This window comes from Salvelinus namaycush, chromosome 34 (genome assembly GCF_016432855.1).
Source record: "Salvelinus namaycush isolate Seneca chromosome 34, SaNama_1.0, whole genome shotgun sequence".
NCBI lineage: Eukaryota > Metazoa > Chordata > Actinopteri > Salmoniformes > Salmonidae > Salvelinus > Salvelinus namaycush.
In genome coordinates this window covers 17,705,668-17,719,259 of record NC_052340.1, presented here as the reverse complement: position 1 = coordinate 17,719,259, position 13,592 = coordinate 17,705,668, and the positions used below count along the sequence as shown (strand labels likewise).

The following is a 13,592-nucleotide window of genomic DNA, read 5'->3' as shown; positions in this document are numbered from 1 at the left end:
TAAAAGTAGTGCACTATATAGGGAATAGGGTGCCATTTGGGATGGCGATAAGGGAGATTCAGCTGTTAGAGCGTAAAAGGGGCAAGGCTATCCTTCACTGGTTCCCCACACTGTTGGATAAAGGGTCTCGGACGTTGTGGCGTGCAGCACTGTCACTCCCTGTGATTCACACACACAGAAAAGACACGCGTGCATACACATCAGATAAACAGAGGGTGCTATCAGACAGGCAGCGGAGGAGAGGTTGTGCCAGCAGGGGAGAGTCTGCAAGCCTGCACCTGTAGAGAGAGAGACCATGCCAATAAAGCCCTTAAATTGAATTGAGAGAGAGAGAGAGATGATTAGCCACATGCTCATTCATCATATTTATACGTTCCGGGGTAACAAATCATTTTGTTGGATCTTTTTCCCAAAATAACCTTGGATTAACAGAAGCAGCCAATTACAATACTTTTTCCAAATTCCATTTCCCAAGACATTTTTGTGCAGTGGAAACGATTGCTGAATGAATGCCTGTTGATAAATGTCAGAGGGATCTCCATTCACCATATAGGTACATTCCATTCTCCATGTAAGACATGAAACTATGGCAACACAAGTAATTTTCCAGGGATAAATAATGTTTAGTTTTTAAAAATTGAATTGATTGTTGTTCAAGGCTCACAAATGACTCACTTCTTGTTATGTGTCCCCATCCTTCCTGTCCCAGTCTGAACCCATACAGCTATGATGAGAGCTGTGTGTCCAGCAGCGTTGACCACCTGCCCCTGGCCGCCCTCCCGCTCCTCGCCATCGCAGCGCCACACTACCAGGACGCCGTGGCAACCCTCATCACCCGCGCCAACCAGGCCTACCACAGCTTCCTCGTGTCCCAGGACGGACAGGGCTTCACTGGACAGGTGGGTCTGTCCTCTAAAGTGTCCCTCGAGACAGGGCTTCACTGGCCAGGTAGGCCTGTCCTCTTAAGGTGTCCCCCCCAGACAGGGCTTTACTGGCCATGTTGGTCCATCCCTCTAAAATGTCCCCCTATATAGGGCTTCACTGGCCAGGTGGGTCTGTCCTCTGAAGTGTCCGCCCATAAAGGGCTTCACTGGCCAGGTGGGTCCATCCTCCTGAAGTGTCCGCCCATAAAGGGCTTCACTGGCCAGGTGGCTCCATCCTCTAAAGTGTCCCCCCGGCTCCCACAGGGTCACACTGACTGACTGGAGATGAATCATACTGTTAGGAACAAGGGAGGAGAAGAGGAGAGAGAGAATGGGAGATCTCATTCCCTCTAATCTCTCATGCCAAATCCAATAATGTGCTGCAGTCCGTTTAATGGAAGCCAAAGATTTTCAGAGGAAGTGATGATTGGGATAGAGAGGGCTGGGTAATCCTCTGTTTTCACTGTGGGGCCTAGTGTCGCCAGAGGCCTGCAGCTTTATCATGCCGTCTGCAGACCCTATTAACTGTCACACACCTGTGGACAATCCCCTCTCTGATAAGACCTATGTTCTAATTAAGTGCTGTAATTTTCAAGAGCACATTATTGGCAAAACCATACAATGTATAAACTCTATTATATTGAACTTCCTCTCCTTGCATAATTATATATATTTGTTGTACTTCTACCCCTTTTTCGTGATATCCAATTGGTAGTTAGTCTTGTCCCATCGCTGCAACTCCCCTACGGACTCGAGAGCCATGCGTCCACCGAAACACGACCCTGCCAAGCCACACTGCTTGCTTAACTCGGAAACCAGCTGCACCAATGTGTCGGAGGAAACAGCGTCCGCCACAAGGAGTCACTAGAGCGTGATGAGACCAGCCAAACCATCCCCTAACACAGACGACGCTGGGGCAATTGTGTGCCACCTCATGGGTCTCCCGGTCACGGCCGGCTGTGACGCAGCCTGGGATTGAACCCAGGTCTGTAGTGACGCCTCAAGCACTGTGATGCAGTGCCTTAGACCGCTGTGCCACTCGGGAGGCCCCTCCTTGCATAACTTTGACAAGATTTGTGGTCATAATGCAATTCCAAGTCAGGAAGCCAAGTACAATGGTGTCACGTCAAACCAATTAAGGAGAAATGTGTTGTTCCCTCAGACTGAGTCAGTCCTAATGAAGTTTGTTATTGACATTCAGATTTGACTGTGGATCTGAACAGGCACGGGGCCCAAATCTGCCTGCTGGGGAGGCATGGCTGCCTACATTGATTGAGTGGAGCGAGGGTTTCTAAAACGGTGTGTGTGCGTGCGTCTGTGCGTGCGTGCTTGTGTGTGTGTGTGTGTTCCCGTCCAGGTGTGTGTGATGGGCGACTGTGTGGGAGGTGTGCTGTGCTTCGACGCCCTGTGTTTCAGCAGCAGCAGTAGTAGCAGTCAGAGGCAGCACAGCAGCCCCAGCAGCAGCAGGAACAACAGCACTGAGAGCCTCAAGGTAGTAGCATGACACATTACAACTCAATCAACATATACTCTAACATGTTCTGTAAAACTGCACTTTTAGATGCCCCTAAGACCATTTTAAATTGAGGCATTACAATTTCAGTTTGTGCTTTCTGTGCTATTCAACTATCTCCCCATGGCCTGTAGCTAGAATTGTGTAAGATCTTCTGTGTTCGGACAGCTTTCCTCTCAGACAATCTCTCCTTCCCCATGCTATCCTAGCCAAGACCTTGAAAATCCTCTCTCTCCGTCCTGAGCTGGCCTGTCTTTTCCTATTTGTTTACACCCAGTTAGTACTGCATGATCCCCGGGGCTGCTCTCTCTGTCCGAACCTCTCCACTCTCTCACCTCTCTCTCTCTCTCTCTCTCTCTCTCTCTCTCTCTCTCTCTCTCTCTCTCTCTCTCTATCTCTCTCTCTCTATTCCTCTCTCTGTTCTCCTATTTCCTCTCTCTCTAACCTCAAATCTACTTTACCCACTACTACTCTCCTGTAGCCTCACACATAAAACAGGATCAATCTCTATCTGTAGTTAGCAAACATAGGTTACAAATACTTTTTAGCGTATTTCAATTACTTTCAGAGACATTTAAAATAAAGTAGTTGAAAATGTATTTGTGTATTTGGAAATACACATGGAAACTATTGGTATGTATTTGAAAAATACTCAAATACACAATACAAAGTGTATTTTAAAATGCAAATATTTAAATACTCCATGCATTTTAACCTGGGTCTGTTTGGTCCTAGGGGTATTTGAAATAATGTATTTGGAAACAAGTACTGTATTTTGACATACTGTAGTTTGAAATTGTAGGCTATTTATAGAAAATGATTTTAAAATAGTTTAAAATACTTCAAATAGAAGTAGTTGATTTGGCCACATTATTTGAAAAATAGTCATACACAGAAATATTTCAAGTACAAATACTCAAACGCACATGTATTTAAACCCAGGTCTGGTAGCTAGCCAGCTCCCACATTCTCCTATGTGCTGAGAAAGAGGGATTAGCAATGAGCTGCTCATTTGTGTTCAGTTATGGTATTTGAGTGTGAGTGAACGGTGAAGGCTTGTGTCCCACGCTCTCTTCCTCCCACGCAGGATGACCCTGAGGACAGCCCCTGTCACAGCCCCAGCCTGGGCCTCAGCTCCAGTAAGAGGCTGAGTAAGAGTAACATTGATATCTCAGCCCTGCCCAGCGATGGACACAGCCAGGCCAGACAACCCCTCAGCAGGAAACAGAGTGACTCGTATGATGGAGACACATCTACTGGACAACACAGCTTCTTCAGCAGGTACTGTAGACAGAGAACATCACCCTGATGGAAGCTAATCCTTACCAAAACCCTTGCTTCATGTCCACACCCGGCTCAACCCTAACCCTTAACCATAACCCTAACCCTTGCTTCATGTCCACACCCGGCTCAACCCTAACCCTTAACCATAACCCTAACCCTTGCTTCATGTCCACACCCGGCTCAACCCTAACCCTTAACCATAACCCTAACCCTTGCTTCATGTCCACACCCGGCTCAACCCTAACCCTTAACCATAACCCTAACCCTTGCTTCATGTCCACACCCGGTTCAACCCTAACCCTTAACCATAACCCTAACCCTTGCTTCATGTCCACACCCGGTTCAACCCTAACCCTTAACCATAACCCTAACCCTTGCTTCATGTCCACACCCGGCTCAACCCTAACCCTTAACCATAACCCTAACCCTTGCTTCATGTCCACACCCGGCTCAACCCTAACCCTTAACCATAACCCTAACCCTTGCTTCATGTCCACACCCGGCTCAACCCTAACCCTTAACCATAACCCTAACCCTTGCTTCATGTCCACACCCGGTTCAACCCTAACCCTTAACCATAACCCTAACCCTTGCTTCATGTCCACACCCGGCTCAACCCTAACCCTTAACCATAACCCTAACCCTAACCCTTGCTTCATGTCCACACTCGGCTCAACCCTAACTCTTAACCATAACCCTAACCCTTGCTTCATGTCCACACTCGGCTCAACCCTAACTCTTAACCATAACCCTAACCCTTGCTTCATGTCCACACCCGGTTCAACCCTAACCCTTAACCATAACCCTAACCCTTGCTTCATGTCCACACCCGGCTCAACCCTAACCCTTAACCATAACCCTAACCCTTGCTTCATGTCCACACCCGGCTCAACCCTAACCCTTAACCATAACCCTAACCCTTGCTTCATGTCCACACCCGGCTCAACCCTAACTCTAATTTACATTTCTATTGTCCTCCAAAAGTGTGGACAATACCTCCAAGAGTGCAATTCATGCACCATGGTTGGATTATGATGAGGTAGTAACAGTACTTTTCCCGTTGTTCATCTCAGTGATAGACACAGTGGGGATTATTCTGCCTTTTACATCTCTTGGCAAGGACTCTGTTGACATTCCGATTCAATGAAGATAAAGGTTAAATACTGTTGATACTCAGACTTTGGGAAAATCCCATAATAGTATACTCCTACCATCACATTCTTGGCATATACCACTGTCATTAGAGTCATATCTGAATACATGTTTTCTTATCACGCAGTTCCCTACCCAATGTTTATTCCAGACATTTCTAGTGACATTTTTAATGATGTGTGTATGAGTGCACGTCCATCCATCTATGTACTCAGTGGTGTGATGGGATAACCCAGAAGTACTGTAGCTATCTGGCCCTCAGCCAGGTTGTCATGGGATGTTCTATTTATGTGTCACTCTGTCATCAATATGTCCCTTTCTACCTGCCTTTCTGCCTGTCTACCTGCCTGTCTGCCTGCCTGCCTTTCTGCCTTCCTTTCTGCCTGTCTACCTGCCTGCTTGCCTGCTTGTCCACTTTTCTGCCTGTCTACCTGCCTGCTTGTCCGCTTTTCTGCCTGCTACCTGCCTGTTTCTCTGCCGTCCTGCATGCCTTTCTGCCTGCCTGTCTGCTTGCCTTTCTGCCTGCCAGTCTGCTTGTCTGCCTGCCTGCCTTTCTGTCTATCTATATGCCTGCCGGCCTCCCTGTCTACCTGCCGGCCTGCTCTGGGCTATAAATAGCCTATTTGTGGCAGTGCCAGTGTGCATAGGAGACTGACTACTGCAGGTGAATGTCGCTATTGCTGGGTGGATGGGGAGCTCCCAGCTCTCTACCATGCTACCAATTAACCAGCACCAAGCAACCAGTGTTCCCATTCCAAATCACATGCTCCAGTGAGGCCCACGTCAGCGTAGTTACAGTCATAGAAATAGCATTTTATTTGTATGGCTACAGTAGCCAGATCCCTGGCAACCTAAGCTGCATCCTAAATGGCACCATATTCCCTATTTAGTGCATTTATTTTGGGCCTCTGGTCAAAAGTAATGCACTATATAGGGAATAGGGTGCCCTACCATTGGCACCCTACTCAGTCAGAGATTTGACTTGTTCACACTGATTCTGCAGCGTGTCCATGGTGACGCACCTCTTATCGTCTTCTACCCCTGCTAGTTATTCTCTTCATTAAAACCCCAGTCAGCTCAGCAGTGTGGAGGATGGAGGATGATGACATTTTGCCTGGCCCTTTCCACAGGGCATCACCGCCCGGTCACATGGAGGGCTCTGCTCCGGCTCAGTTTAGGTTATTATTAGAGCTGTGATTCCCAGGCATCAGCCCACTCCTCAGGGGCCTCTGGGAAGCCTGCATATCTCCGGGTCACCTGCCTGTCAGGAGCCTCTTTTTCCACCTCAACCAGGGGATTTCCCAGTAGGCCCTCTGCTAACAACGAAAGCCTTTTCTCCTTCCTCTGTTGAAGTCGTGATCGGTCAGAGAGTTTCTCTCTCTCTCCTCTCTCTCTCTCTCTCTCTCTCTCTCTCTCTCTCTCTCCCTCATCAAAAATAAAGGACATGGTGATTGACTTTGGAAGGAACACTACGATGCACACACCATCACTGATAAAAGGTCAGCCTATCGAAATAGTGGAGGAGTACAAATACGGTGGTCTAGTCACAACCGGCTGTCCTGGGATCAGTGTACTGACGCTATTTTTAAGAAAGGCCAACAGAGAATGTATTTCCTACGGAAACTTCACTTTTTTAATGTTGATCGAACCATCATGGTTCTCTTTTATAAATCATTCATTGAGAGAATTATATCCTACTGCTTGACCTGCTGGTTTGGGAATATCAAGGTTGCACAGAAAAATAGGTTGGGCAAGATAGTCAGGACATGCGGAAAAATCATGGGGCAGCAACAGCAAGAACTGTCAACTCTCTACCTGGGCAGTCCCCTCCATAAGGCGAATAAAATAGGGGTTGACTCCTCTCACTCACTCCACTCCGATTTCCAGCTCCTTCCCTCTAGCCTCAGGTACAGACTACCTAAGGTTAAAAAAAACAGGGCTAAGTACTGTTTTATTCAGAATGCAATTCTGCAGCTTAACAAAATGTTGGACTAATTGCACTTTAGCACTTGCACTATGAATCTGTACTTACCCTGTAAATATCCTTTGCTATTTATTTTTATTTTTATATGTGATATGTTCTATGACTGCTGCAAAATGAATTGACTCTCTGTGAACAAAGTTTTCTGAATCTGAATCTGTATCTCTCCATCTCTCTTTCCTTCACTCTCTCATTCCAACTCTATCTCTCTCTTTGCGAGATGACAGCCTATGGCGTTCAGACCCCAGCAGAAAGAGGTGGATTAATGGAGGGCAGGAAAGGAGGTCAGAAATTAGAGCAAGTGAGAGAGGCAGGCAGTAGGAAGACGAAAGACAAAGAGAGCAGCCGGCAATCCAAGGCAGATTGATTTTCCCTCTTGGGCTGGCCACAGACCATAATCCTTCTCTCTTAGTTTTGGCTGGACTGGAGGGTCAGGAGGTCTTCTACAGTTTCAGTGTGTGTAGATTTATAGCCAGGCAGTGGGTTTAAGGCTAGCTTGGCTGTTCAAACATCCGCAAGCCCCATCTGTCTCTCTGCTCTGCCAAAGAGAGAGAGGAGAGCTTTTCAGACTGAGTCAGAATGGTCAAGGGCCCTACTAAAGCCCCGTTCTCCTCTCCCAGATAACATATGCTTACCACACACATGCTCAACCAACCTGTTATTTTACCTGCCCACTCAGGACACACACAGTGGACTGAGTTGTCAGAATCCATTATACTGAGTGATTGAGATGCAGGCTTCTATTTAAATTTGAGTCAGCCTCCCTCGTCTCACTCTTTTGCAACATTCGTAGATTTGGTTTATAATTTTTCTCTCTACCTCTCTCTTCTCTTTCACCTCCCGCTCTCCTTCCATCCCTCCCTCTGCACCTCCCTCTCTCCTTCCATCCCTCCCACTGCACCTCCCTCTCGCCTTCCATCCCTCCCTCTGCACCTCCCTCTCTCCTTCCATCCCTCCCTCTGCACCTCCCTCTCTCCTTCCATCCCTCCCTCTGCACCTCCCTCTCTCCTTCCATCCCTCCCTCTGCACCTCCCTCTCTCCTTCCACCCCTCCCTCTGCACCTCCCTCTCTCCTTCCATCCCTCCCTCTGCACCTCCCTCTCTCCTTCCATCCCTCCCTCTGCACCTCCCTCTCTCCTTCCATCCCTCCCTCTGCACCTCCCTCTCTCCTTCCATCCCTCCCTCTGCACCTCCCTCTCTCCTTCCTCTTCTACCAGTCTGATGCAGGAGGGGGTGGACCTGCGTCCCGGCAGCAGCAGTAGTCTGATTTTGAACCCAGGGAGGTTTGACTTTGAGGTCTCTGAATGTTTCCTGCTGGGCTGTCCACTGGGTCTGGTGCTGGCCATGAGACGCACGGTACTGCCTGCTGTCCAGGGTAGGTGTTGTTAGAGAAACACACACACTTCTCACACTTCTCTGTGTCCAGGCAGTCCCTGATGCAACACCTTCCCCACAATGTTTAGCTACCTCTCTGATGGACCAGATCGATCTTCATACTTATTTTGCTTGAAAAGACCACTAGTTCATAATTCTACTACATACAGCAGATGCTGCTTTATGAGCCTTTCTAGACTACAAATATATGTCTTTTTTATTTATTTATTTATTTATTAACCTATATTGAACTAGGCAAGTCAGTTTAGAACAAATTCTTATTTACAATGACGGCCTACCCAAAGGCAAAAGGCCTCCTGCGTGGATGGGGGCTGGGATTAAAAATACAAAATTATCAAATTAAAATAAAGGACAAAATACACATTACGACAAGGGAGACACCACAACACTACATAAAGAGAGACCTAAGACAACAACATAGCATGGCAGCAACACAGCATGGTAGCAGCACAACATGACAACAACATGGTAGCAACACAACATGGTAGCAGCACAACATGACAACAACATGGCAGCAACACAGCATGGTAGCATCACAACATGACAACAACATGGTAGCAACACAACATGGCAGCAGCACTACATGGTAGCAGCACAAAACATGGTACAAACATTATTGGGCACAGACAACAGCACAAAGGGCAAGAAGGTAGAGACAACAATACATCACACAAAGCAGCCACAAGTGTCTATGATTGAGTCTTTGAATTAAGAGATTGAGATAAAACTGTCCAGTTTGAGTGTTTGTTGCAGCTCGTTCCAGTCACTAGCTGCAGCAAACTGAAAAGACGAGCGACCCAGGGATGTGTGTGCTTTGGGGACCTTTAACAAAATGTGACTGGCAGAACGGATGTTGTATGTGGAGGATGAGGGCTGCAGTAAATATCTCAGATAGGGGGGAGTGAGGCCTTAGAGGGTTTTATAAATAAGCATCAACCAGTGGGTCTTGCAACAGGTATACAGAGATTACCAGTTTACAGAGGAGTATAGAGTGCGGTGATGTGTCCTATATGGAGCATTGGTGGCAAATCTGATGGCCAAATGGTAAAGAACATCTAGCCGCTCGAGAGCACCCTTACCTACCGATCTAAAAATTATGTCTCCATAATCTAGTAGGATGGTCATCTGAATCAGGGTTAGTTTGGCAGCTGGGGTGAAAGAGGAGCGATTACGATAGAGGAAACTAAGTCTAGATTTAACTTTAGCCTGCAGCTTGGATATGTGCTAAGTGAAGGACAGTGCATCGTCTAGCCATACTCCCAAGTACATGTATGAGGTGACTACCTCAAGCTCTAAACCCTCAGAGGTAGTAATCACAGTAAGGAGAGGGGCATTCTTCTTACCAAACCACATAACCTTTGTTTTGGAGGTGTTCAGAACAAGATGAAGAGGTCTTGTTGGATGAAGGGTCTTGTTGGACACTAAGAAATCTTTGTTGTAGAGCACAGGTGTCAAACTCATTCCACGGGGGGCCGAGTGTCTGCGGGTTTTCGCTCCTCCCTTGTACTTGATTGATGAATTAACATCACTAATTAGTTAGGAACTCCCCACACCTGGTTGTCTAGGGCTTTATTGAAAGGAAAAACCAAAAACCTGCAGACATTAGGCCCTCCGTGGAATGAGTTTGACACCCCTGTTGTAGAGCGTTTAACACAAAATCCGGGGAGGGGCCAGCAAAGTATAAGACTGTATCACCTGCATATAAATGGATGAGAGAGCTTCCTACTGCCTGAGCTATGTTGTTGATGTAAATTGAGAAGAGTGTGGGGCTACCTTTCCCACACATCACATTTCGTACACACAAGCCTTATAATTTATTACTTCACAGACTAAGCGTTCCCTAATCTCTGCTGTCTGCTGTCCTGTGTCCCTCAGTAAGCCAACTCCGTCCTGCCTGCACCCAGATCTTCAACCTGTTCTACCCCTCGGACCCCTCTGCCTCCAGACTGGAGCCCCTGCTGGAGCCCCTCTTCCACAAGCTGCCCCCCTTCCCCATGCCACGCTACCAGCGCTACCCCCTGGGAGACGGACGCTCCACACTTATAGGTGAGTCAGAGGGAAACCGTTAATAGAAAATCAATTAAACTAAGGAGGCGATACCGGCGTATTCTCTGTTATAATTGTATCGCTGTACTGTATTAATCATATTTGGGGTTTTGCATTTCAAAGTCAGTGTGAAACATTTGGAGAATTCTAAGTAGGTTGGTTCTATAGCTGCACCATTGAGAGCATCTTGACTGGCTGCATCACCACTTGGTATGACAACAGCTTGGCATCCGACTGCAAGGCGCTACAGAGGCTAGGGCGTACAGTCCAGTACATCACTGGGGCCAAGCTCCCTGCCATCCAGGACCTCTATACCAGGCGATGTCAGAGGAAGGCCCTAAACATTGTCAAAGACTCAAGCCACCCAAGTCATAGACCGTTCTTGTCACGTTCTGACCTTTATTTCCTTTGTTTTTGTCTTTATTTAGTATGGTCAGGGGGTGAGTTGGGGTGGGCAGTCTATGTTTGTTTATCTATGTTTTTCTATTTCTGTGTTTGGCCTGATATGGTTCTCAATCAGAGGCAGGTGTTAGTCATTGTCTCTGATTGGGAACCATATTTAGATAGCCTGTTTTGTGTTGGGTTTTGTGGGTGGTTATTTTCAGTCTTTGTGTGTCTGCACCAGACAGAACTGTTTTGTTTCGTGTTATTCTCGTTTATCGTTATTTTGTTTGTTTGTTTAACGTATTCTATTAAAATGGATACTTTTCACGCTGCGCCTTGGTCCTCCTCTCTTCCTCCATACGACGAACGTTACAGTTCTTTCTGCTATCTGGGACCAAAAGGCTCCTGAACGGCTTCTACCCCCAAGCCATAAGAAATGGCAACCTGAACAAATGTTTTTCTTTTATACAGTATATGTTTTATTTTTATTTTGGGGAGTAAATCAGCTTTAATATTGCAGATAGACTGTAGCTTCCTTCAATGTAATTATCTGCATCATTTCCAATCCACCATATATATATTTTCAATATATGTATAAAATATATATATATTTTTTTAAATGGATTGTCCTTTATTATTTTCCCCTAACCCTACCACCCCTCCCCGAATTGGAGTAAACTAATGGACAACCACACTTAGGCTTCTACTTCCAGCTTATACATACTATATACATTTTACATACACAATGTATTTTACAATAATTATCTTTTGTTTGTTTTTAGTCTCATCCTTCAGCTACCCTCAACCCCTCCCATCTATCTCTGAAGACCATCCAGTTTTTATTTATATATGTATTTTTCAACTGTGATGTTTCACAAAAGTTATGAACCTTTCTATTCTCATAGTTTCAACAGATTGTAAATTAAAGATAAACATTTTTATTATTATATTATTGATCAATTTATTATGACTTTTTAAATCACCCAGCAGTGCTATTTACAGATTTAACTCCAGGTAAATGTTGCAATTCTTCAGCTACATTCCTAAACCTGCGACTATTTGCATTGTAGTTTTTTTGTGCACTGGACTCTATGCACACTCACTGGACTCTACCCACACACTCACTGGACTCTATGCACACTCACTGGACTCTACCCACACACTCACTGGACTCTACCCACACACTCACTGGACTCTATGCACACTCACTGGACTCTATGCACACTCACTGGACTCTACCCACACACTCACTGGACTCTATGCACACTCACTGGACTCTACCCACACACTCACTGGACTCTACCCACACTCTCACTGGACTCTATGCACACTCACTGGACTCTACCCACACACTCACTGGACTCTACCCACACACTCACTGGACTCTATGCACACTCACTGGACTCTACCCACACACTCACTGGACTCTACCCACACACTCACTGGACTCTACCCACACACTCACTGGACTCTACCCACACACTCACTGGACTCTACCCACACACTCACTGGACTCTACCCACACACTCACTGGACTCTATGCACACTCACTGGACTCTACCCACACACTCACTGGACTCTACCCACACACTCACTGGACTCTATGCACACTCACTGGACTCTACCCACACACTCACTGGACTCTACCCACACACTCACTGGACTCTACCTACACACTCACTGGACTCTACCCACACACTCACTGGACTCTACCCACACACTCACTGGACTCTACCCACACACTCACTGGACTCTACCCACACACTCACTGGACTCTATGCACACTCACTGGACTCTACCCACACACTCACTGGACTCTACCCACACTCTCACTGGACTCTACCCACACACTCACTGACTCTACCCACACACTCACTGGACTCTACCCACACACTCACTGGACTCTACCCACACACTCACTGACTCTACCCACACACTCACTGGACTCTACCCACACACTCACTGGACTCTACCCACACTCTCACTGGACTCTACCCACACACTCACTGGACTCTACCCACACTCTCACTGGACTCTACCCACACACTCACTGGACTCTACCCACACACTCACTGGACTCTACCCACACTCTCACTGGACTCTACCCACACACTCACTGACTCTACCCACACACTCACTGGACTCTACCCACACACTCACTGACTCTACCCACACACTCACTGGACTCTACCCACACACTCACTGGACTCTATGCACACTCACTGGACTCTACCCACACACTCACTGGACTCTACCCACACACTCACTGGACTCTACCCACACACTCACTGGACTCTACTCACACACTCACTGGACTCTACCCACACACTCACACATACTACACTGACACTCCCACACACACACACACACACACACACACACACACACACACACACACACACACACACACACACACACACACACACACACACACACACACACACACACACACACACACACACACACACAAACCTACTTATATGAAGTAACCACAAATAATTACAATAATGTCACAACAACATCAACAACGGCATGTTAGCTGTTAGCACTCCCCACATTAGCAAACTGCTTACTGACAATATGTGTCATCATATTCAGAAGTCCCTGTCAGTTAGAAAACATGATGTTTAATTAGAGGGGAAGAATCTCATGATGCATCAGTAGTTTGCGAGACTGGTGTTCAGCAAGGAGACACTTTCACACTCTCACAGTCCTACAAGGAATAGGGTGTCATTTGGGACACATCCACAGTCTCTCACAGCATTGATGATTTTTAATTATGCCACTAAATCCATTGATCAGGCTCATGCTTTCGATCAGGCTCAGGCTCATGCTTTGATGCTGTCAAAGTATGAGTTAAATTAAAACACACCCACGCAGCAGCGCACACACACACACACACACACACACACACA

General features: G+C 46.7%; 1 protein-coding gene across 1 annotated transcript in view; it reads left to right on the top strand.

Annotated features, from left to right (window-relative positions):
• The window catches only part of LOC120028360 (membrane-associated phosphatidylinositol transfer protein 3-like), a 146,391-nt gene that overhangs the window by 87,572 nt on the left and 45,227 nt on the right, over nucleotides 1-13,592 (top strand). The window contains exons 6-10 of the mRNA XM_038973579.1: nucleotides 710-899; nucleotides 2,281-2,415; nucleotides 3,524-3,717; nucleotides 8,070-8,227; nucleotides 10,123-10,293. Coding sequence (XP_038829507.1) covers nucleotides 710-899; nucleotides 2,281-2,415; nucleotides 3,524-3,717; nucleotides 8,070-8,227; nucleotides 10,123-10,293 — 848 coding nt within the window. The remainder of the gene's footprint in view (nucleotides 1-709; nucleotides 900-2,280; nucleotides 2,416-3,523; nucleotides 3,718-8,069; nucleotides 8,228-10,122; nucleotides 10,294-13,592) is intronic.